The 22062-nt window shown below is 42.5% G+C and overlaps 1 protein-coding gene across 2 annotated transcripts in view; it reads right to left on the bottom strand.

Moving 5' to 3' along the window:
- LOC138569646 (uncharacterized) overlaps positions 1–22062 on the bottom strand; it is a 1436407-nt gene that overhangs the window by 6075 nt on the left and 1408270 nt on the right. For both annotated transcript variants that reach the window (XM_069647797.1, XM_069647798.1), the window contains exons 72-73: positions 12505–12627; positions 2169–2310 (exon numbers count right to left, since the gene is read on the bottom strand). In XM_069647797.1, coding sequence (XP_069503898.1) covers positions 2169–2310; positions 12505–12627 — 265 coding nt within the window. The remainder of the gene's footprint in view (positions 1–2168; positions 2311–12504; positions 12628–22062) is intronic.

Here is a 22062-nt window from a genome sequence, read left to right as displayed (position 1 = left end):
GCACAAGCTGCTTTGGGCTATCTCTGGAGCGATGGCTCTTCATCTTCGAAAGAGCAAAAAGGGTGCCGGTGTGAGGATGCACTTGGGGAGCAGGACGTCTTCCGATGCTGCTTCTTCTGCTTTCCTGTGCACAGAGTCACCCGTTCTGCAGAGCCGCAGTGTCCTCAATGCTGATCGGCACTGATGACTATGCTGGAGCAAGTGCCAAAGGTCTTGACTCCCAAAGGCGAGGCCTGTCAGCACTGAGGGACCTCGGTACCTTTCTGGTCCATGCCCGAACAGCAGGTGGGACCTTTCAGGACTGCTTCCAAAGCTGACGGCGGTCTCTCCCTCTTCCACCGGCGCCGAGGTCCGAGCTATCAGCAAAAGGAGTGCCAGTGTAAGGACTCACTTGGGGAGCAGAATGTCTTCTGATGCTGCTACTTCACCTTTCCTTTGCACAGAGTTGCTGATCCATGCGGTTGAGACTGCAGAGCCTCACACTTCACCTTGTGGACAAATGTGAAGACTTTTGCTGCCTGCTCCCGAAGGGCTTTCCAAGTCATGTACTGGAACGACCTGCAATCCTGGGTGTCTTGCTGCTTGCCCAAGCAATATAATTAAATCTGGTGCGGATCCAATACTGACATCTGCAGGCTGCAGTCCACACACGGCTTGAAGCCAGAGGCCCTAGATGGAGTAGGCATGGCATAGTTAAAGTAAGCTCAATGAGCATGTTCCCAATTAGAAAACAGAGTGTATGCAAAAAGGAACTGATGTCATGGGGTGCAGTGCCTCAATCTATATTGGCCCCGACATCATGACTGCGCTGGGATAGAAATATCATAGATGAGGAATTCATGGGAGGAAAGAATCCATTAGAAGTATGTATTTATTTGTCTGCAATCACCTCGCCATACCTTCACTTTGTCACTTTTACTTCCTCAGACCTTTACTTCTCCTGTCTTTCACTTCTCCGAGCATTCACTTTCTAATTACAGGGGAGACCCCTGTGTGCCCCTGTTATTTTCTACCCCATTTTCTTCCCCTGCTATCCTCTGACCACAACACTAACCTTAAGCTAACATTAACCACATCCATTGACACTTTCACAATGTGAAGGTGCAGACAAACAAAAGGCATACATAACTAAATGCATGAAAAAGTAATTTTGGAAGTGAATGTAGACAAAGTAAGTGCAGACAGAGTTTATGTGGTGAGGTGAAGGGGGGATCCCATTATCTAACTTTGTGGTGCCCTCACGAGGGCTGACAAATGTTTTTAAGGGAGATTGCAGCTGCAAATATCCCACATGTCCAATTTCCCTTAAAAATCGTCAAACCCGATAGCCCCCACACGGGGAACAGTCAAAGGGGGGGGGGTCGTTAAGTGAGGTTAGAGAAAAGGCAGGTTGTTACTCCAGTGGGCGCCAGAGGTATGTGGAACATCAGTGGGGAGTTGGCCAAGGGGGAATGGATGAAGGGGCACCGGTCAAAGCAAAAACAAAAATGGGAGACAGCCAGGAGAGAGACACAGGTGACCAAGAGAACGTGAGTGGTCACTAATGAATGTGCCTATGTTCCTGGCAACCTGTTTGGCCAGACACTCTATATACCCAGGGTGCTAATGAAACAATGAGACTAAGGGGCAATATGTATTGAACTGCTGTTTTGTGTTAGTTTGGAACTTCAATAGCAAATCAGGTTTTTCTTCATACTTTAGCATGGAAGACGCCAGACTGAAAGGCACCTAGGAAAGCAAGGATGTCAGTGCCTTCGAGAAATCTATCTGTCTCCACTTTGTTCCCATCACTTAAATGTTGCCCCAACCACCAGACAACTGACTCTAGCCTTTTTTTACGGTATTTTCCAACAGTGTTTTTCTAAAATCACTGGATATATTTGAAAGAGAGTTCAGAGAGGGCATCAGAAAGAGAGAGAGAGAAAGAGCGAGAAGGAGAGAGAGAGAAGGAGAGAGAGAGAAGGAGAGAGAGGGAGAGAGAGGGAGAGAGAGGGAGAAAGAGAGAGGGAGAGACAGAGAGAGAGAAAGAGCACTAGATAGGTGTATGATGCGCATGGTAAATCTAGCATACTTCATAATCCCCCACTACCTTGCTTCATACACATGAAATGCCATATAATCATCCCATTACAGTAAAACAAAACTTTATCACATGTCAAAAAACTCACCACATTGTGAAGGCATTTCAATGGGAACAACGTTTCTGTTGCAGAGGTGGACGTATGCTGCCACCAGATTGCACACCGTTTTCAACTCCTTTGATTCACACGTGTCTTGAAAACAAATAGTATAAAATGGTGATGGGTCCACCTGAAAATGGAAAATAGTTCACATTTTTTAATATTATACAAATAGGAAATACACTAAACAAATCTTTCTGGGGTCAGTCCATAAATAACTTACATGTAATTTTTGCTTGTGATAGCAGGCAATTTGCGCAACTTTCATCCACCACACTTTGTGCACACAAATACAAACAAAAAATTAGATTCATTTGTTCCTGCTGATTTGCCTATAGTCCTTGTTCAAACAGGGACAAATTGCTAAATTAGCAAGCTTTTCTTTGTAAGTGCATCCCTGAATAGTATTTCTTAGCCATTGCCAGTCACACAGTCAGTGTTTTTTATTTATTTATACCGTGCCGGTAGCCCATGAGCATCGGGGCACACAATAAAATGCAGGGAATGATCATTAAAGACAGGACAAGCAAGGTAGCTGATTCAAAGAAAAAGGTGCAGATAGGAGCTTCTTAAATAGCAAGGTTTTCAGGAGTTTCCTGGACAGCCCCAGATTTTCTTCAAGTCAAAGGGCAGGAGACAATGCGTTCCAGGATCTTGTCACTCTAACCGGGAATGATCTACCTCTGCCTATCGAGGGCTTGAAACTTGGACAGACAAGCAATATATTGGGTTGTAGAGCACAGGGTTCTGCGTGGGGTGTACGAAGACACCCAGGCTTTTAAATACTTAGGGGCCGTTCCAAAGATACATTGGTGAGCAATGGTAAGGCTCTTAAAGATGATACGCTCATTCACTGGAAGCCAGTGCATGGCCCTTCTGTGTTCCGTGATGCTGCATCTTCTTGAGATCTTTCTTGTAATGCGAACCACATCATTCTGTAGTGTTTGACATTTCCTCAGGTTGCTCGAAGATGCTCCGATCAACAGGGAGTTACACTAGTCCAATCTGGACAGTATCATGGCTCGAATAAAAATGGCACATTTCTTTTTGAAGTTAAAAGGGCGCAGAGTCCTAAGTAATCGTACGTGGTAGTTACAAGTGCGAGACAGCTGGCTGACGTGGGCGTCAGCAGTAAGGGAAGATTCAATCTGTACACCAAGGGTTTTGACCTGTTTCTGAACCTTGATGGATTTTTTGCCTAGGTCAAAAGCTTCATAGCAGGGTCTCAGTTTGGAGAGGGCCTACTGAGAGCCCACCAGCAGAATCTCCGTCTTGTTTCCATTTAGACAGAGCCAATTTGTGGTCATCCAAGATTCTATATGGTTATACACTCTAGACAGGCTGTCCAGATCTTAACTTAAAGACCACCTGGGTGTCATTGGCATAGTTGGTAAACACCCCACCCTGGCGTTCCAGAGAGATCTGATTTATAGATTAAAAAGAAGGGGTGAAAGACAGACTCCCTGATTGACTCCACATGTTCACGGAACCTAAGGGGGAACAAGCCTGGCACATGTTGCCCTTGAATCTCTGTCCGTAAGGAAAGAACTGAACCATCCAATGGCTTCATCAGTACATTGGCCCAAGTCATGGAGGGTGCTCAGGAGGAGATTGTGATCCACCAAGTCGAACGCTGCCATCAAGTCGAGCAAAATCAGCAGGCCTGAACTTCCCTCATTTATAATTCGCAGCAAATATGTCTGCCAATCCACCAGAACAGTCTCAGTACTAAAAGAAGGCCAGAAACCTGATTGTCTGTCATGTAGGATTGGATGAGATTCAATGAAATTTTGGAATTGTGAGTTAGCAAGCTTATCTAGGATTTTCAGGAGAAAAGTACAGTTAGTAAGTAATTGGCCTGAGATTGTTGGGTTCTTTAGGGTCAAGGTTGGGCTTCCTCAAAAGTGGGGTAACTGTCACAGTTTTTCTGGAAGTCAGAACCTGATTATTCCAAAAAGACGAGTTTATAAACCTAGTTAAGAAGGGGGCAAATGATCTTCTTGGGTGGAAGAAGATTTTCGGCACTGTGGTAGGGCACATGGATGAAAACATTTTTATCATTTCCATGATAGTAATAGGGGATAGCCTGAACTTTGCATGCTTACTGGCCTCCTGAAGGGGGTCTTCCATATTTGTTTATCTGAGATCGCATGTTTTTTATTTTAAATCTGGCAGCATTCACTTTAGCTTCAAAAGCCTCCTGAACACTCAGGCAGTCGTGATTGGTAGGTTGAAATGAGACTTGGGCCGCTTTAGGTTTTTCCAGTGCCTTAAGAATCTCAAAGAGTTTACCCGTATGGTTGTCTGAGTGATCGATCTGGGAGTTAAAAAAGTATTTTTTAGTATCTTCAATTAGGAGTCTATAGGTTTTATCAGCCTTCTTCCAGGCAGTCTTGTTTTCCACTGTGGGGTGCTTCAACCATTGGGATTCCAGGTTTTGTTTTTGCTTTTTTAATATTGTGAGTTGTGGAGTAAACCATTTTTGATGACCCGGGTTTTCTCTTACCAACTTTGATTTCATTGGGGGTAGATTTGTCCAGCATGGTCTGAACATTTTCATTCAATACAGCCACCAATTCACAAGCAGAGGCACTGGAGGAGGTATTTGTCATGATGGAATCAAGACATACCTGATAGTCCTGTAATTATACCTTTTTGAAATTACGACTTCAAGCAGTCTTGGTCAGATTTTTGGGTTTCATAGGGGTTTTAGTTAAGTACATGTGAAAGTCAATTATAAAGTGATATGATGATATGCAGGGCTTGGTCAGTTTGATGATTACGTCAAGGTTCTAGGTCACAATCCAATCCAGGATGTTGCTGTTCCCTGTCATGGGGCTTCATTTTGAACATGGCAATCTATGTTATTCAAGGCAGCTTCTAGAACCAAAGCTTTGTGGTCCAGATTTGTACCCCGCCAGTGGTTGAAATCTCCTAGAAGAAGAGTCAGATGGTTTGGCCTGTCAAGATTATTCAAGATTTTAATTATTTAATCATTGAAATCATTATTAGGTGGTCGGTAAATAAGTTAAAAATTAAGGCAGAAGTGATTAGAGAGGATCATTTATGCAAGAACAATCTCACAACCCTGACATGAACAAGGAGAGGAAAAAAGATCAAATGTGTTACTATCAATAATTGCTACAACCCCGCCATGTTCTGGCTCTCTATTCCTGCAAAGGATCGAATAAACTTTGGGAACAGCGAGGTCAATCTTAGGAGCGCTTGTGTCTGAGACCCAAGTTTCTGTAAGAAAAAGTATGTCCAAATCATTCGTTTTGATAAGATTGTGAATGTCCTCAGTGTGCTTATTTAACGATCTCGGGAGGATAGCTCAGTGGCAACACGCTCGCCTTGGAAGCAAGATGACGTGCAGCAACACATGTTCTATCCCTGGGTCTGCTCTTAGAAACCTCTGGGTATTAAGCGCGTGATAAATAACCAATTACAATTTACACTTACAATCTGGTGTTGAGGAGAGCTTATTTCAGTGTTTGTCCTGGAGACTCCAAGGCCTTAAACGTAGGCAATGGAAAGTCTTTTGGTTTAGGTGGACTTTGGGTCGGTTTTACATAGTGGAAGTCAGTAGTGGATGCGGACAGTACTTCTTTTCTTTCGGAGCTGGGAGTGTGTATCGGTACTGGGCCACTTAACCCTGGAGTACGTATTTGGGTCAGGAGGGCAGGGTGGGATGGTTGTTAGAGGAGTTTGAGGAACACCTGGCACATCTTTCAGTTCCAGGGAGATTGTCTCCTCAGCAAAGCCAGTTGCTGCTAGATGTAGGGCAGATGGTACATCTAGTTTTGTGTTCTTAAGCCTATTGATGTAAGCCAGCGGGGCCGCTCGCTGCGCTGCCAGGGTGATTGAGCATCCGGAGGGGTAACCCCTGATTCCTTGGAAAATAGAGAGTCTGGTGGCATTACAATAATAAAGGGGTTACCTGTTTGGCGAACAAGAGTGCTGCCAGGGTGCTAATGCACGTCGATGACCGGCGAAGACCGGCTTTTCCCAGAAGCACTGGCGCTGAAGCGCCTGACGTTTCTAGATATGTGACAGGGAGGATTTGTGGGGAGTACACTTCCCACACAGAGCTTACTCTGTTAACTCGTCTGAGACTGCTTTTCTCTCTCTCTCTTTACCCAAAGTAAACAATTCCCAAAAGCAGATTCGACTGTGTTAAAGGCAGGGCTTCTCCCATTTGCTTATAAAATCGCATTTCTTGCATATGAGCAAATTGCACAGTTGCAGTCCAATTTGCACACAGGCATATTCACTGTGCCCAGTTGCCAATGGCCTGTTTTGTGAATCAAATGCCATTTGCGCTACTGAAATTTATGGCTACAAACTAACTTGTATCTGAAAAAACTTAACAAATCAGACCCTCTATTTTTCTTAATATAGCAACAAATCTGTATATTTGAATGATCTTTTGAGAAGTAATGATAAAATCTCCTTCGCTGATTGGGATTGCCACCTACCACATCCTCCCTCCACTTTTTCCCAACACTACCTGCACAGAACATAGACTGACTACTAGACAGTCCCAAATAAATGTGGGTCATCTGGTTTGGAAAATGTTGGCACATGACCAATCTGTTCCTTCTAGAATTTGAGACTAACTGTGCCAGATTTAATGTTACAGGTCTGCTGCATTTTATTTGGGTTCCTCCTGGCTGCTACTGGTTGTTTTGTATGAAATTATCAGACCGTCTAGCAGTAGTGCAAACATCAACATACAAATTACCCATGAAAACCATGCTTGTGGAACAGCCTTTTTTTAAAAAAAAAGGATTATGATTTAATGTATCGTGACAAGCAAATAATAAAAATATAAAATCTATGCAGGTAAACCTCTGTGAAAAATATATTGTATAATTGTGGACAGCCAACACATGTTTCGGACTTAATACAGGTCTTTATCAAAGATGATACAAATTTGCAATTTGCATGAAAATCTCCCTGAGGTCAAGCTCCCATAGTCAATTCTTAATCTTATAATTGTACTAGAGAAATGTATTGCATCTGATATTTAATTGCTTGTCCTTCTGTTCTTCTCTCCCCAGTATACCCAGTGTCAGTCGATTATGCATTCAATGATTGTACACTTGAACATATGTTCATCTATTTGTTATCTTATGGAATTGCATTTCATTCATTTTATAGCATGGGAACTATAACGTCCTCTCGGGGGATTCACTCTTCGAGTAATTGACAATGTGTGACCATTGTTTGTTGATGCAAATTTGTAACAGCCTTACTAAAGACCTGTATTTGGGTGTGCTGTTGCTACAAAAAAGCCCCAAATATTGTGTCGGCCCAATATCAATATTAAATGTTAATGCTGCTGTGCCCAGTTATGTTCAATACACAGCAAATATTCAATTTGAGGGTTTCAAAATAATAGAAATCCTGAAGGGTGTTTCAGTTAATATTTGTATTTAGGTCTCACTTGCAATCCGATCCAAATTCATAGAATGTGTATTTTCAATAGAAGCCAAATGGTTTTTCCAACTCATAAAGTTCTGTAGTGTTCAACTTCACACTTAAAATTAGATCAAAGATTATCTCACTTCAAAGGAAGAAACACCCTGCATAGAGTCCACATTGTTCAATATTTCAATTTAAATGTGTTCAACTTCACACTTGCAATTCTTAATGTGTTCGAATCCACACTTGCAATTTGATCCAAGATCACTTTTATTACTTTCTAAGTTCCAAATAGATGTTGAACCTCTCCAAGTTTACTTCCTTTGTTCCGCAAAAATAGTTTTATGCTACCTCAACACGTATTTCACCACAATGACTCTTGTGGATCATCAGAAGATATCATAATATGCTGTTGTAATGGTTTTATTAATGTGATTGGATCTACAACAAAAACAAAAGGAAAAAAACATGTAAACAAGGGTTAATAATGTAAAGTGAACTCACATTGTATAAACAGATCTCAAATTTTATATTAGCATCAGCCAATAATTAAAGTGTTGGTTAATTAATCACCATTTAGGTCGCTATGTTGGTTAAGTGTTTTTGTTATTCTTCTTCATTTGGGAAATTACGGGTGATATCTAAAATAGATATGTATGTCTCATTGGTGTCTCTACTAGTGTGGTTTATTCTAAAATAGGAATGCAGTTATTTGTATAAGATCAAGTTCCTGAATTGAAGGCTGGATTCGGTTGTCCAGCTTCAGCAGGGTTCAGATTGCCGATCTGAGTGAGAAATCTTTACATCGATGTGCATGACATCATCAAGTTCATTTCCACAATGATTTGATTACGCCGTTGTGGTCACAAGTGACGCCAGTGAATGTTTATGTTTAATCTAATTGCTATTGTGTGGTGGCTAATCCATAACCAAGATTTCATTGGTTTCGCTCAATTATTTGTTATTGCTTTGAAAGAGAATGTAAGTGACTTAGTTCAAAAATAACAATACATCATCATTTATGTATTCACTATGTACTAATACACAAATCCACTAAAATTGCAGTTATTAACAGATTGCCTTGTTTCAAGGAAAAAACAGATATTGAGTACATGTTTTATAAATAGTTATACATTTCATTGTCCTGATTAGACCAGATTCACATGTATCCATCCATAATATTAATCCATGTTGCTTCTTTTCTGGCCTAGTCACAATTCTCTATTTCTGCCTCTTGGTAGTAATTCCACTCTTTGGAATCCCAGAAATTTGATGGATTCTAATGGTACATCAGTGTGTTCTATATGGAAGTGAAGTGCCATTGGATATTTAGCATCATTGTTTCTGACAGCTCTGAAGTGTTCCATTATCCTCATCTTTAACAGACACATTGGATTTAATAAATGACAAATTAGGTATTGCAATTGATGAATTGCTGTATTTGTTTTGTGCTACCATTCAGTAGGTCTTTGGTGTCTTTACCATCTGTCATTTGTGGGCAAATCTTGCAGTTTCCACGTTTGTGTTTTCCTGTTATTGGTGGAAGATTCCACATAGATACATGGTCATAAGGTTATTTTCTTGGTCTCAGAAAGCTAGGACTAATCAGATTCTTTATTGTTTGCGCCTTCCGGTAGGTTACAGATGGTTGGTCGTCTATGTGTTTCAAGATGTATTCATCGAATTATAGTATGTTCCAATGCTCGCTTAATATTTTACATGTAGTATGTGCATTGGAGATATACCTGGTAATGAATCTGATTTTACTGATGCATGTACTTGCTGCATTAGTGTCTTTGTTACATAGTAGATGTGGTCTGTCCTGTTGGTTTGCTCTTGTCAGTGCTTTGTGCAGAATCATTTTGTGATATCCTCTTTGTATGAATGTGTCCACCGTATTCTTGACTTGTAACAAGTATTCCTGTATTTGAGTTTCTTTTGATTCTGAGACGTTCTCCATACATAATATTGTGTATTACATGTTTGGGTTGATTGCTGTTTGTGTAGAAAACTATTTCCTGCTGTTGGTTTTATATAGAGTGTTGAATTATATTATTTTTAACATATAATTCTACATCCAAGAAACGTATTCTTTCCATACTGTGATTTTAGATACTTGACATATTGTAAGAGAAGGTTTGTCACTGTCCAAAACCATTGCGATGTCATCAATGAATCAACCCCAGTAACCAAAATGTGTGTTTTCTGTAAATGCTGAATGTTTCCAGGCATGCACTATCTCATAGTTGCCAATGAAGAGAGTTTCTTATGGTGCTGCGTATTTCACCCTCATGGCAGTTCCTTGTTGTTGCTGATAGATTTGATCATTGAAACAAAAGATACTATTGGTCAGTGTAAATTAGAGCATGGATAGCAGAATCTGATTGTGTTCATGGCAAGATATTGATTGAGATTTGAGAACGTATTCTGTGCTTTGCATTCCCTTTTGATGCTGTATACTTCTATATAATGATGTTATGTCCAGTGTCACCAATCTGTAGTTTGTCTGCCAGGAAATAGAATCCAGTTGTTGAAAGACATGTTTGGTGTCTTTGGATGTATGATGCTAGATTTGAAGCCAATAGTTGTAGGTGTATGTCAATGTATTGTGATATTCTCTCCGTTAGGGATCCGATCCTATTAATGATTAGGCTGCACGGTGGGAATTTTATACATTTTTTATGGATTTTGGGAACAAAACATATGGTCACCATGATTGGATATTGGATGTTCATGAAGTTATGTTCATCTTCATTGAGTTTTGGCTGGTTGATTACCATTTTGTAACTAACTCTGGGAGTGGATTAGTTAGTAGTTTCTTGTAACATGCGGCATTGTTTAGTTGTTGATGTGCTTCTCACACATAGTCTTCTCTATTCATAATAACTATTTTGCCCCCTTTGTCTGCCAATTTAGCTATGATGTGTAGATTGTTTTTCAGCAGGACATGCCTGGGACTCCTCCCCTTAGGGCCCTAGTGCATTCTCGGCATCAGCAACGCATTTAGAACCTGTGTTTACCATTTGTGCCGGAGGTTGGAGAACAATCAAAGAAACCCCATTTTAGACTCTGTTTTAAGACACGTTCCCCCACTTCTAAATGTCTTCTGTTGAGCCTCCCTAAAAATATCATCCATCAACCAGAAACTATACAGAACAAAACAGCTCGATAAATTGTTGTCTTCAACCCCCAGAACATCTCTACTTGCACTGGCTCCTTGTCAGAACTTGTTTTAGCTTCAAAATCCACTGCATCATTCACAGAGCCTAATGCAGGAGTCTGCAACCTTTGGTTCTCCATATGTTTTGAACTACAAATCACAGTAGCTGTAGCCAGCATAGTCTGTGGTGAGGGATCATGGGAGTCTTAGTCAAAAACACATGCAGAGCTGCAGTTTGAAGAATCCTGGCCTAAATAGGGGCCATTCTACCTCCAACTGAAGGTCAAAAATACGGACTACATAGGCTCATGAGATAGGCAGGTTCAAGGTGTCTGTTGGTGGTCGTTTTTAAGATTTTAAAAAAAGTTAGTTAGAAGAACTCTTGGTGTGGCAGAAGCATCCCCCTGGGATGACTTTCTTGGAACCATTAGAGATGTGAAGAATCATTTTCACCTCAGCTAGAGATTTAAAAAGCTCCTCTTCAGGGAAACATTTAAAATGGACTCCTTCCCACTGTGTTTCAGCGCATCTGTTGACCCGTTCATGTCTCTTTCTTTCCATCTTATGCATGCATTTATCTACTTCTGTTCTCACTTTTGACTTGTCCATCCTATACAGGCACTTACAGCATTTTATATGGTTATTAATATGCTCTTTTCCATGTTCTCCTCTCTTACATTTCCATGATCTCATTGTTTCCAAAGCTTGTGGAGATCAGACTTTCCACTTCCCTTGGCTTTGGAGGTACTATGAAGTGGCTGTGCCCACAGATGGTCCTTTGTAAAACCCTAGAATAAATAAACTCATTGGGTGATGCAGGAGGTGATGAACACATTGCGTGTCGCATCCGGTGTCCAACATGTCCTGCGTAGAGGTTCCCTGATTCTCAATGGGGACAAGCCTGAAGAAGGATGTCAAGCTGAATGCAAATGGGGCTCTTAGCCTTGGCCCATCTGCATACAAGAGAATTTTCAGGTTGCTCCAAACACCTCGATAGTCATTGAACACCAATATAAACATAGATGGAGGGCTGACTAGGCTCAGTGCTAGGTGAGCGCTGCCACTGACAGACTTTAAATTGCCCATCCTCGACATTCAAGTTGTATATTTCCACCCCTATACCACGGTGTAAATGTAAAAAAAACATTTTTTTTGGCTTGAGCTCTTCTATATTGGGATGGGCAACATAGGCAGTGGTCTTTAAACCCCTGTGCGTAGTATGTTCAGGACATGTGCAATGCAGTGGAAAGTGCTGCTGGGCAAGTACTACCATAAAAGAGTAAGGGAGGTACTATGGGATGCAACTACCACTCCTCCCCTGTCACACCCAACATGCACATTCTGCCTGTGGGGGTGAAACTAGCAGCGGAACGGTAGCCCCTCTTTTGTCCTTTCTCCCCCTGGTGCCCAGTGCGCCCCCGAGCCTCCCGTGGGTGCCCTATTCTCTGCGCCCCTCCCTCCCCCGCACCCTGCCTCCGCTACTGCTTCCCACAAAAATAATTGGGTCGATAGCAAATTGCATGACGACTTTCACTTGCATGCACACTTCACAAATCCAAGTGGGAAATCATTTGTGTGAATTGGGTCCAGGGAGTTTGCTGATCACACAATCACTTATTAATTCAATTATTCACCTTCTGACAACAAAAAGAAGTGTAACACAAGTTGTGATCTCAGTAGAAAGGAAGGGACAGTCATACATCAGAATGGAATTCTCTGTGTGGGGTAAATACTTACAACTCTAAAGCAGTTCCTTAGTGGAGAGTGAACTTCTTTGAAGAAAGTCTGACAGGTTTTCTGATGCGCTTTGGAGGAGCACGGCTTCGCTCTTTTCGGCGAGTAGGCACACTGACTATCCACCTTGAAATGAGATTAAGCGATCAGCATGTTTTTCATGGAATGTAGCGGCTTTCATTCATGCTACACTGATTTGCAGTAAAGAAATGCAAACCACTGATTTGATACATGTTTTTAGGAAAAAAGCACCAGGAAAAATATGTGAATATCGCAATGAACATAACTGTTTACTTATATTTTGCCATTTAAAAAGCATTTATTTAATACTTTAAAAACCTTAAAATGTATTTGCAGCAACACTGGTGGAAAAAATCCTACCTAATATACTTAAAAGCTATTGCTTATGTTGCTGGCATTCAAACATTCATTACAATTATTACAAAAATGGATGATATTTTAATTGTGAAGAATGTTGGGTCTTTTAAGCATATAAATTGAATTGATCTATTTAAGAGTTTTCATGTATTTTTCTGGGTAGCGAAAAACATTGTTGTATTTCTAAGTGAAATCAAGAGGAAATGTAAATGGTGCAATATAGGTTTTCATTTATTTTGCAGACTTTTTATGCAAATGCATGTAAACAGCTCTTTATGACATTAAAATACAATTGGGATTGTTATATTTCCCAGCTAAATATACATCAAACAATTTGTCAGAAATGTGAGCACTTCTGCTACAAACAAGCGAGGTCAAATAATCAGTGCAATGGAACGATTCACAAATCTGCAATCATGTTTTGCTCTCTTGTGTATCGGAGGAGTAATACGCATTTGCATCTCCAGTCTGGCTCCGCCCCCAAGGCCTGACAGTCATCGAAAGGCTGAGGTGTGTGTCTATGCACAGCCTTTCAGTACTGACTTTTCAAAAAAGTATGGAAGAAATCCCTCATCATCACAAATACACAACTTATAAGTGATCACAGATCATCACAGAATAAGAGAATAATGGAGCATCGATTTACTATGCGTGCAGCGTGTCCCCTGTCATCCTAAACGCCACATTGATTATTGTTCTGGATGACCATATATTTAAGGACGTGGACGGCGCTGACAGCTCCCTGTAGCCGTGGCAACAGGACACGCCAAAAGGGTAAGTACGCCTAAAGCACAGTGCCCAAGTGCCCGCTGCCCGAACTCTTTGGCCAAAAGAGGGTGCACCAGCATTGGATATGTGTGTCACCACACGACGGTCAGGGTCCCTGGAGGATGGATGTGTACAAGACTGGCAAAGCCACTACATGGGATTGGGAGGCTCTTTTCCCCAAAGGGTCATAGAAGGTAGTAAAACGCATTAGGCGCTGTGACATGTCTGACTGAACGATTTGGGAAGTTTATTCAATATCAGTATGATTTCCCTAACTTTAAACAGCCGAGTTGTAGGCCTTCCCAATTCCAAGATGGAGGTGAACGACAGCAGAATTCTGGGGTTTGCTTGCAATAGCCAAGGCTTTTGGATCCTTGCTTGAGGTTCTAAACTAACTTTTATCCTATTCATTAGTCTCTTCAGAACCTCTGAAGAGACTAATGAATAGGTAACAAGTCACCATTTCGTCAACGCATCGTAGGACAAGTTTGAGAGAGGCTGCTGGGAGAATTATTAACCCAGAACTAAGACTTGGGTGTCATTACATGTTTGGTGGTAATTTGCCAGTACATCCACCAAATTATTGCCAAACTGAATTACTGCAACTGCCACTTAGTCCAGTGGAGTTACCACGGGATTACAAGTGGTGGTAATTACCAATTTTTGGAGACCAAAGGACACTGTTTTTTTTGGCCAAATTTACCGTTGCCGGAATTACCCCAGAGTAAATATGGCTATTTTTGGAGGTAAAATGGAGGATTTACCTCAAGCAACAAGTTGGAGGGGAATTTGTCCCATTGTGTCTGAAAATTGGTAGATTTACCACACAGTAATTTCGAAAGCGTTATACCCACCAAAAATCATAATCAGCCGATGCAGGAAAAGTGGCAGTAACGGAATCACAGACACTTTTTTCCTGCACGGCCACATTTGTAATGAGGCTCATTGTGTTAATCTGAAGTTTAAATCAGTTATCTTGTGCCAGCCTCCCATTTAAGGTCCAGTGCAAAATATTAAAACAATTTAAATCTATGAGAAGTATTTCTCAAGGCCGCATTTTCTGCCAAACTCGTTGAGGCTAGGCATATGCCTGGACGATTGCAGCAGGGCTCGCAAATCTACTTTGAGACTCAACCAAAGAGGTACTTAAAGATTGATGATCTGCATGTGAGCAACGTGGAAAGAGGCTCCTCAGCTTTCACTTGAGTGTTCAGCGGATGGGCACTGCTCAACTTCAGCACGTGCATGCAGCATGAAGAGGCTATTCAATTTACAGCCAGTCTTGCCCTCTGAGTCTATGTCTATATGCTTATAACGTGCCGGCAGCCCGCAGGCATCAAGTCGCGGAAAACCTGTAATGTTAACTAGCCAATTTGGCACCTCGAAAGATCTTACCAACCTGTGTGGTGAAGAAACTGGGATGGTACTGTGAAATTTATTGGAATAGGTACGTTTTTAAGGCTTTCCTAAAAATGAGATGGTTTTTCTCAAGTCTTAAGGCAATTGGTAACTTATTCCAACCTATGGCGGCCTGCACCGGGAAAGACCTACCGTTTCCTGTCACTAATTTGCATCTGGTAAGATCAAGAGTCCTGCATCCACTGATCTCAGGCATCTCAGAGGGACATACAGTGAGACTTGTTTTTTACAGTAATTTGGAGCCACACCAAAGAGGCATCTGTGTACTGTGGTCATAGGGAGCCGTGAGGCAGGGGTGGACTGGCTTACAGGGGGACTGTGGAGATTTTCTGGTGGGCCTCTTTTGTGTGGTAACCTATTTTATTTCAAAATTGTCTAATAGGAAAAAGGTTGGGCTTACTGAATATGTGTAATATGGGGCCACTTTGAACATTATTTCCAGGTCCTCTTTTGATTCCTAGTCCACCACTGGTGTGGGATAGAGCCTCATCCGAAACAGAACTCTATTGAAACCATCATCCGATACAGAACTCTATTGAGACCAGTTGCGCATAGGGCGGCTGTGCGGAGCAATTACTGTCTGCGCCTGTGTTGTCTGGATTAAGCCTGTTTCCTCAGTCTAATCATCTGCTCTTCAGTAGTGTCAAGAACTGGCAATTAAGTGATAAGTGTGCACAAGAGTGAAACTCAAAATTGTGTAAATGTACTGTATGTAATAACAACTTTCAAAGGCTGAAAAGGAGAACTGAATGAAACTTTACTTAAATGTAAGTATAACTCCTAGAGGTGCGCAGTAGTGTAAGAGAAGAATTCATTCCAAGAGACCATTTCAATTAGTACTCGTTATGAATTAGTAGAAGAATATTTTCACAAGTAGACAGTGCAAGTGAGGAACGCTTCTTCAACACTGCAACCATTGAAAGTTTTTCTTGAAGTAGAAAGTGACTGGAGAGAAAAAGGCCTACTGGGCTTCCTTACAAGTTTGGCAGTGTAGGAAAAAAGTGGTGGTAAGTCTGTTACCGCCACTTTTCACACACCGCCAAATTATAATGCTTAGCAAATTTTCCGCTAGTGGAATTAGTGAATGGTAAATGGGCCAAATTTTGGAGAAAAGTATCAGATTCACCTCCAGCTAGTTGCTGCAGGTAGATCATTAACTTTAACGCCCGAAATTGGTAGATTTCCCAGTGGTCAATTCAGCCGGTGGTAAATTTGCCAAAAATCCCCACGGTGTCCTAAAATGGGTAATTACCACCACTTGTATTCCTGTAGTAACTCAACGGGACCAAGTAGCATTAATGGTAATTTAGTTTGGTGGTATTTCTGCAGATTTATTTCCGAAATACTGCCAAATTCGGGGCTTTTCGCAAGGACTGACTAGGTGATGCAAAGTACTGATGTAGCCCCTGTTCTTTTTCATGGCTTTGGAATGCTCAGTATTATAAATACTGCGGACCAGGAATGGACCTACTGACATCACCACACCATGCCAGACCAGCTGCTCTGGTGAGGCGCTAAGCAACCTGCAAACAAAAGGTGTTAATTCAGGAGATGGGCCACAATACTGAGTTCCAGATGTCAATAAGGCTCAGTACACCAGAGGGCAGTTTTAGTGCCCTCACAGGCTTTTATATAAAATAAAATACAACAGTTAAGCATAGCTGATTCGTTCAAGCCAACCCATGCCCCAATCCATCTTCCCATTCCATGTTTGATGCTGTATTAATATAAGTAAGGGATACCCATTGCTAAAACCCCTATGCATATTAACCTTAAGAAGGTTATCATATCATATCATATCACCCCTACACTTTGAACAACCTTGGCAGCTGCAGTCTGTCCTTGTTAACTAAACCACAGTCCTCATTGATCAGTCATAAAACAAAGTCACTAAATGACGGTACCTTCTGTTGGTGCCATCACTGTCCTTCTGCCTACATGCAATCAAACCCCTGCTCGGCCGCAGGTGGCTGTCACAGGGCATATTGGTGGTTTTGGCAGCCCTGTGTCTTGGTTGGGCTTTGAAAGCCCTGGTGTCCCCATGGGCTGTTGAAGCCCTAATTTCCACTGTGGTGGTGCACACATGCAAATTCCTCTCCTAGGGCTCTGGGAGTTACTGAGTCCAAACTGGGGCTTACGAGCCCATATGTCCTCTGTGGCGGTGAAAATGCAGAGTAACAAGCACTTTATTTGATTTCCTCCATGGCAGTGTTTCCCAGGCAGGGAAAGTCCTTGTTGGGCTCTGCTCAGGCCAGCCCACCTGGTGGGAGGAGTCAGTGCACAGCCAGAGCACATCGCGCTGAGCCCTGGCGTAGCCGCCAGTGTTCCGGGTAAGTTCTTCTTTCTCCGCTCTCCCCGTCTGGCCCCGGGAGAGCGGATTGCTTGCTGGCCCCCCGGCAGTGCTGCCGGTCTCCCTGGCTACCCGCCGGTACCGTCGGGGATCTTCTTTTCTTCACTGCCTGCCCCACCTGGCCAGGGGGCCACACAGCCGTACTCTTCAACCGGTCTACACCATGAACACGGCCAGGGACTTTTACCTCTAGGCTGCCTGGACCGGCCCCTCGGTGGCCTGTAGCAACCAGGCCATGCTCCGGGTCACACCGCACATGCGGCCCGGGACTTTCTCTTCTTCTGGCCCACCTGGGTTGGCCGCTGGGTGGGCCACTACCTGCCAGGCCATGCTCTCGCTCGGGGATGGCCCGCACACATGGCCTGGGGCTTTCTTTCATGCCAGGCTGCAGCTGGCAGACGCAGCCCATCTCGACCCTATCAAAAGGGCCTGGGGGAGTGCTCGAGGGTGTGACCCCCCCAGGGGACACAGCCCTTTCTTTTTCTTTCTGTCTTTCTGCAATCTCCTTTGCTTTCACTGTCTTTCTTTCCCATGGCTCTCCTTTCAACTGTCACTTTTAATGGTAGAGTCAGGTAAGTCTGTTACTAAGCACACACATTGAATAAAAACGTTTAAACTCCTTCTTGTGTCTGGTGGTATATTTTATTGTTAACTCCCTCCCTAACCCAGGCCCCATTTGGGCTGGGGGTTACACTGAGGAGGAAAGTGGAGGAAGAAATCAGACAATAGCGGCAGGCCTGTATTAAATTATTGTTTCTTCACAGATCTCAATAAATTAGCTGAGAGAGTCTGTTGTTGTTTGTTGTTATTTCTATTACCCCTTTTCTCCAGGAACATGACGAATGTGACAGGAGTATAATACTGCGGCAGATAGGGGTCTGCGTGGTTGGGCAGCTTCTTTGGAATTCACACAGTTGGGACCAGACAAGGACCAAATAATGCATAAAGTTACAGCTATTTGTGTGAATTATGCATGTGAGCCTGGGGCTGACCTTGATGCTTTTATTTTTATTAGAGCAAGTAAGGAATGTCGTATTCCTAATATTGGGGTGTTTTAATACTGTTTAACATTTTTATATCACTTAAGCCTTTCCAGGGCACGTAAATATTAGTACCCATTTTTACTTTTTTTTCCCCCTCCAAAATCAAGGTTTATTGTTATGTTTCATAATAGGTACATACATTTTTCTGCATGAAAACATAGACAAATATACATTCAACCTGTTGCAACCAATATCATGCTCCCCTTTTAACCTTTACAACCCCTCCTCTGCCTCCCACTCTGCCACACATCTCAATTATCGCAAATATAATTACACCAATAACAAAATAAACATCATGGTGTGGCTCCACTCATCCATGTTGAGTGAAAAAGGGAAGACATGCTCCCTCTATATCTTTTCTTTACTCACCCATGACGTGAGGTAGGTATTCCATTTCATAAATAGCCCTCACCTTCTGAATCCATTCCCTCTCCGTGGGGGCATGTTTTGTTTTCATAATTGTGCTACACAACTTCTAGCCGCCACCAAAAGTGTTTGCACCATACCCCTCAAGTCCCTCTCTTTGTCTTCCCCATCAGCTATCCCAAAAAGCACCAGCAGTGGTGAGAGCGTCCTCCCTATCTAGTGTATCCCTTTAATCTAGGAGAGGACTTCCTCCCAATACCTCTGTATATGTGAGCAGCTCCACCACATGTGGTAGTAGTCCCCGCCCAACACTTCCAGCATTGGAAATCGACCACTGGATACATCTTTGCTAAGTTGGCTGGTGGATATTGCCACATATGCATCAGCTTGAAAGCCTGCATCTTGTATTGTAAGGACACTGTTAAGTGAGTCACCCTTCTGCATATCCTATCCCACAACACATTGGTTATCTCAGTATTGAGATCTCTTGCCCATTGCTCCCTAGCAACTATCTGGCCTATACGTTTTGCTCGTAATAATTCCCTGTGTAATCCTGCTATTGGCCCTTTAGTGCTTTTGGATTGAATCAGCTCTTTTTCAAAGGTGGTCAGACCTCTACAGAGATTATCTCCCCACCTCGGGTTCGACAGCATTCCCTTAAAATGCAAAAATAGGAATGCAGATATGTGACATATTGTGACCTATTTGCAAGTCTCTCGCTAACTGATCTATCAGCAAGTACCTGCCATCCTCCCATAATTGTTCTGCTCTGCTAAGTCCCGCCTCATACCACGATTGAAACTGGAGTGGCCCTGCAGTGAGATTCCACAGCCTTTTCTCCAAATGGACACACAAAAACCTCCAGGATTGAGTGTTGCACTATTCTTCTGGGAATTTCTCTCTCGGGAACCCAGAATTATTCCACAAATTGACGGGAGCCTCGTATTGTTCATGGCCACCCATTGCTTAGTGGACTTGGGGTTGAGGTGTTCCACCATTATTCACAACTGTCATGCATTATAATATAGGCCTTGGACACCAACTCTGCCTTTCCCTCGAGGTAGGATAAGAGTCTTATAAACTATTCTAGACTTAGCTCCTGCCCACAGAAATGTCCATATGGTTCGCTTAACTGGGGCCAGGAAGTTTGCAAGGAGTTGCATAGTTGTTGTTATGTGAAAAATTGGCTTCACCTCTTCCAGTATCATGCCTTCAATCCATTTATTCATTCATCAAACTATGGATTTGGATCCTATGATAGTTGTTGCAGATTTTCTGTTGGATGTAGGCGCCGATGTGTTGTCCTCCAGCAGTGATATTCGGGATCATGTACTAGCCTCTCCAGGATTCCGTGCTTTAGTTTATTGCGATCTTTGTTATCATCATGGTTTAAGATCTGAGAGATCAATAAAGGGGCAATATCTTTCTCCAGTAATATTTTTCTCATTTATTCTGTTTAAAACACTTACTCAATGTTGGAAAAAAGGTGCCCAGGTCTTCTTCTTCATCATACTTCTGCGAGACAACAAGGGGATGTTGTCAGGCTGGGCTGTGCTGTGAACACATTTTCCTCAGCTCCCCAGTCACCATTGATTGGTCATCCACTATTTCCTTCAAACAAGGCTATCATGTCTGGATGAAGAGCCCAGCAAAGCCTTCTGCAGACATATGGAGATTTGTGAGCCATGGTAAGCAGGTTAAAGGATATTCTAGAATTTATTGGAAGCCAATGAGGAGTTTTGACAGATGGAGAAATGTGGGCATGTTAGGGGGTTCTATGTGATATTTCACATTTTTGAAGGCCAAACAAAAAAAGACTCATTTTATTCAGCTGGTTTTGTGTGGCCTTCAAATGATAAAATATCACATTCTAGCCCCCTCCTGACCCGTCTGGAATCCGATCCGCCCCCCACCCAGACCCTCATCTGGCACTGGTGGGATTTCTAGGAAATTGGGGGGTTTCACACGCTAAACTGCCCTTTCAGCCCCTGTGCCCCCCTTCTCCTCCTCCTCCACCACTTATAAAGACATGCAAACACACTTTTACTAGCTCCCCTGCCCACTCTCTTCCCACCAACAACATTCCCCTTCCTCTCCCACAGCAACACTCACTCACTCACTCTCAAAACGCAAAAAACACCTCGTTCCCATGAGTTCCCTCACCCGGCCGCGCCTGACAGTCCCTCTGCGCACTCCTGTGCATCATGAGCATGAGAGTTTGATTTAGAAATACTGCTCTGAGCAGTCTCCAAGTGGTCTTTCTAAATTGGTCTTTTTTAAATTCGATAATTTAAAATGACATTTTAAATATGATATCATTTAGCGATGTTTATGACTATCTGAGCTACAGTGTTTGGAAGTAACTGTAAGGAATGTATAGATGGTTTGGTAGAATCTGCAAAGAGAGCATTGCAATAATTTAATCTTGCCCTCAAAATGGCTCTAGCAATAGTCGCACAGTAGTGGTCTGATAGTGAAGGTCTCAGCCGCCTTAGCAACATAAGATGAAAAATAGTTGATCGCAGGATGTGAGAAACATGTGGAGACATGGAGAGCTCGGAATCAAGGGTGACTCTGAGGGTTTTGACCGCTCTTGCAGGGTTCATTTTGTATCTGCCTAAGCTAAATTCTACGTAGCATTCCAATATGTTTGTATAACTTGCAGGTGTGCTGACAATCATGATCTGCGTATTTCAATTTATTTAGAACCAACCAATTTTCAAACTTTCAAACATTCATGTTTTTAATGCTTTCAAAGATGTGTTTGATTTTAGTTTGGTAGTTTAGGAGTCTCCTTCCAGCTTATTGAGGATCTGAGTGTCACCCGCATCATTTTGGAATTCCACTCCTAATTCTGATAGAATGTCATAAAGTGGTTTTAGATAAAGTTTAAACAAAATCAGAGCCAAACTCAACTGTAATTGGGTCAAAAGATGCATGGCTTCTGAATGGGGATATGGTTCATGACTCTCCTACATGGGTTCTTCTTTGCCCACTCAGGGAAACACTGTGCGTCTTCTAGAGCTTTGTCAATTGCTAGAGCTAAATATTCCTCCTCGGAGGAAGAGGTGGCCGTTTGACAAGAGGTCAGGGAAGAGACAGGTACATAAGTCTGGTTCAGGGTGGCACTGGGATGGGAGGTTTACATTTTAGTACAGGCCCCTCTTCTTCATCCTGGAAGATGAATACAAAAGGTGAAGGGGTTTATCCATCATGCAAGTGCTCTGTTTGAGTCTG

The sequence above is a fragment of the Ambystoma mexicanum genome, chromosome 2q (assembly GCF_040938575.1).
Source record: "Ambystoma mexicanum isolate Mex_15411 chromosome 2q, UKY_AmexF1_1, whole genome shotgun sequence".
In the NCBI taxonomy this organism is placed as follows: Eukaryota; Metazoa; Chordata; class Amphibia; order Caudata; family Ambystomatidae; genus Ambystoma; species Ambystoma mexicanum.
Note: the sequence above shows the minus strand (reverse complement) of the source record. Positions and strands in the feature narration are given on the sequence as shown.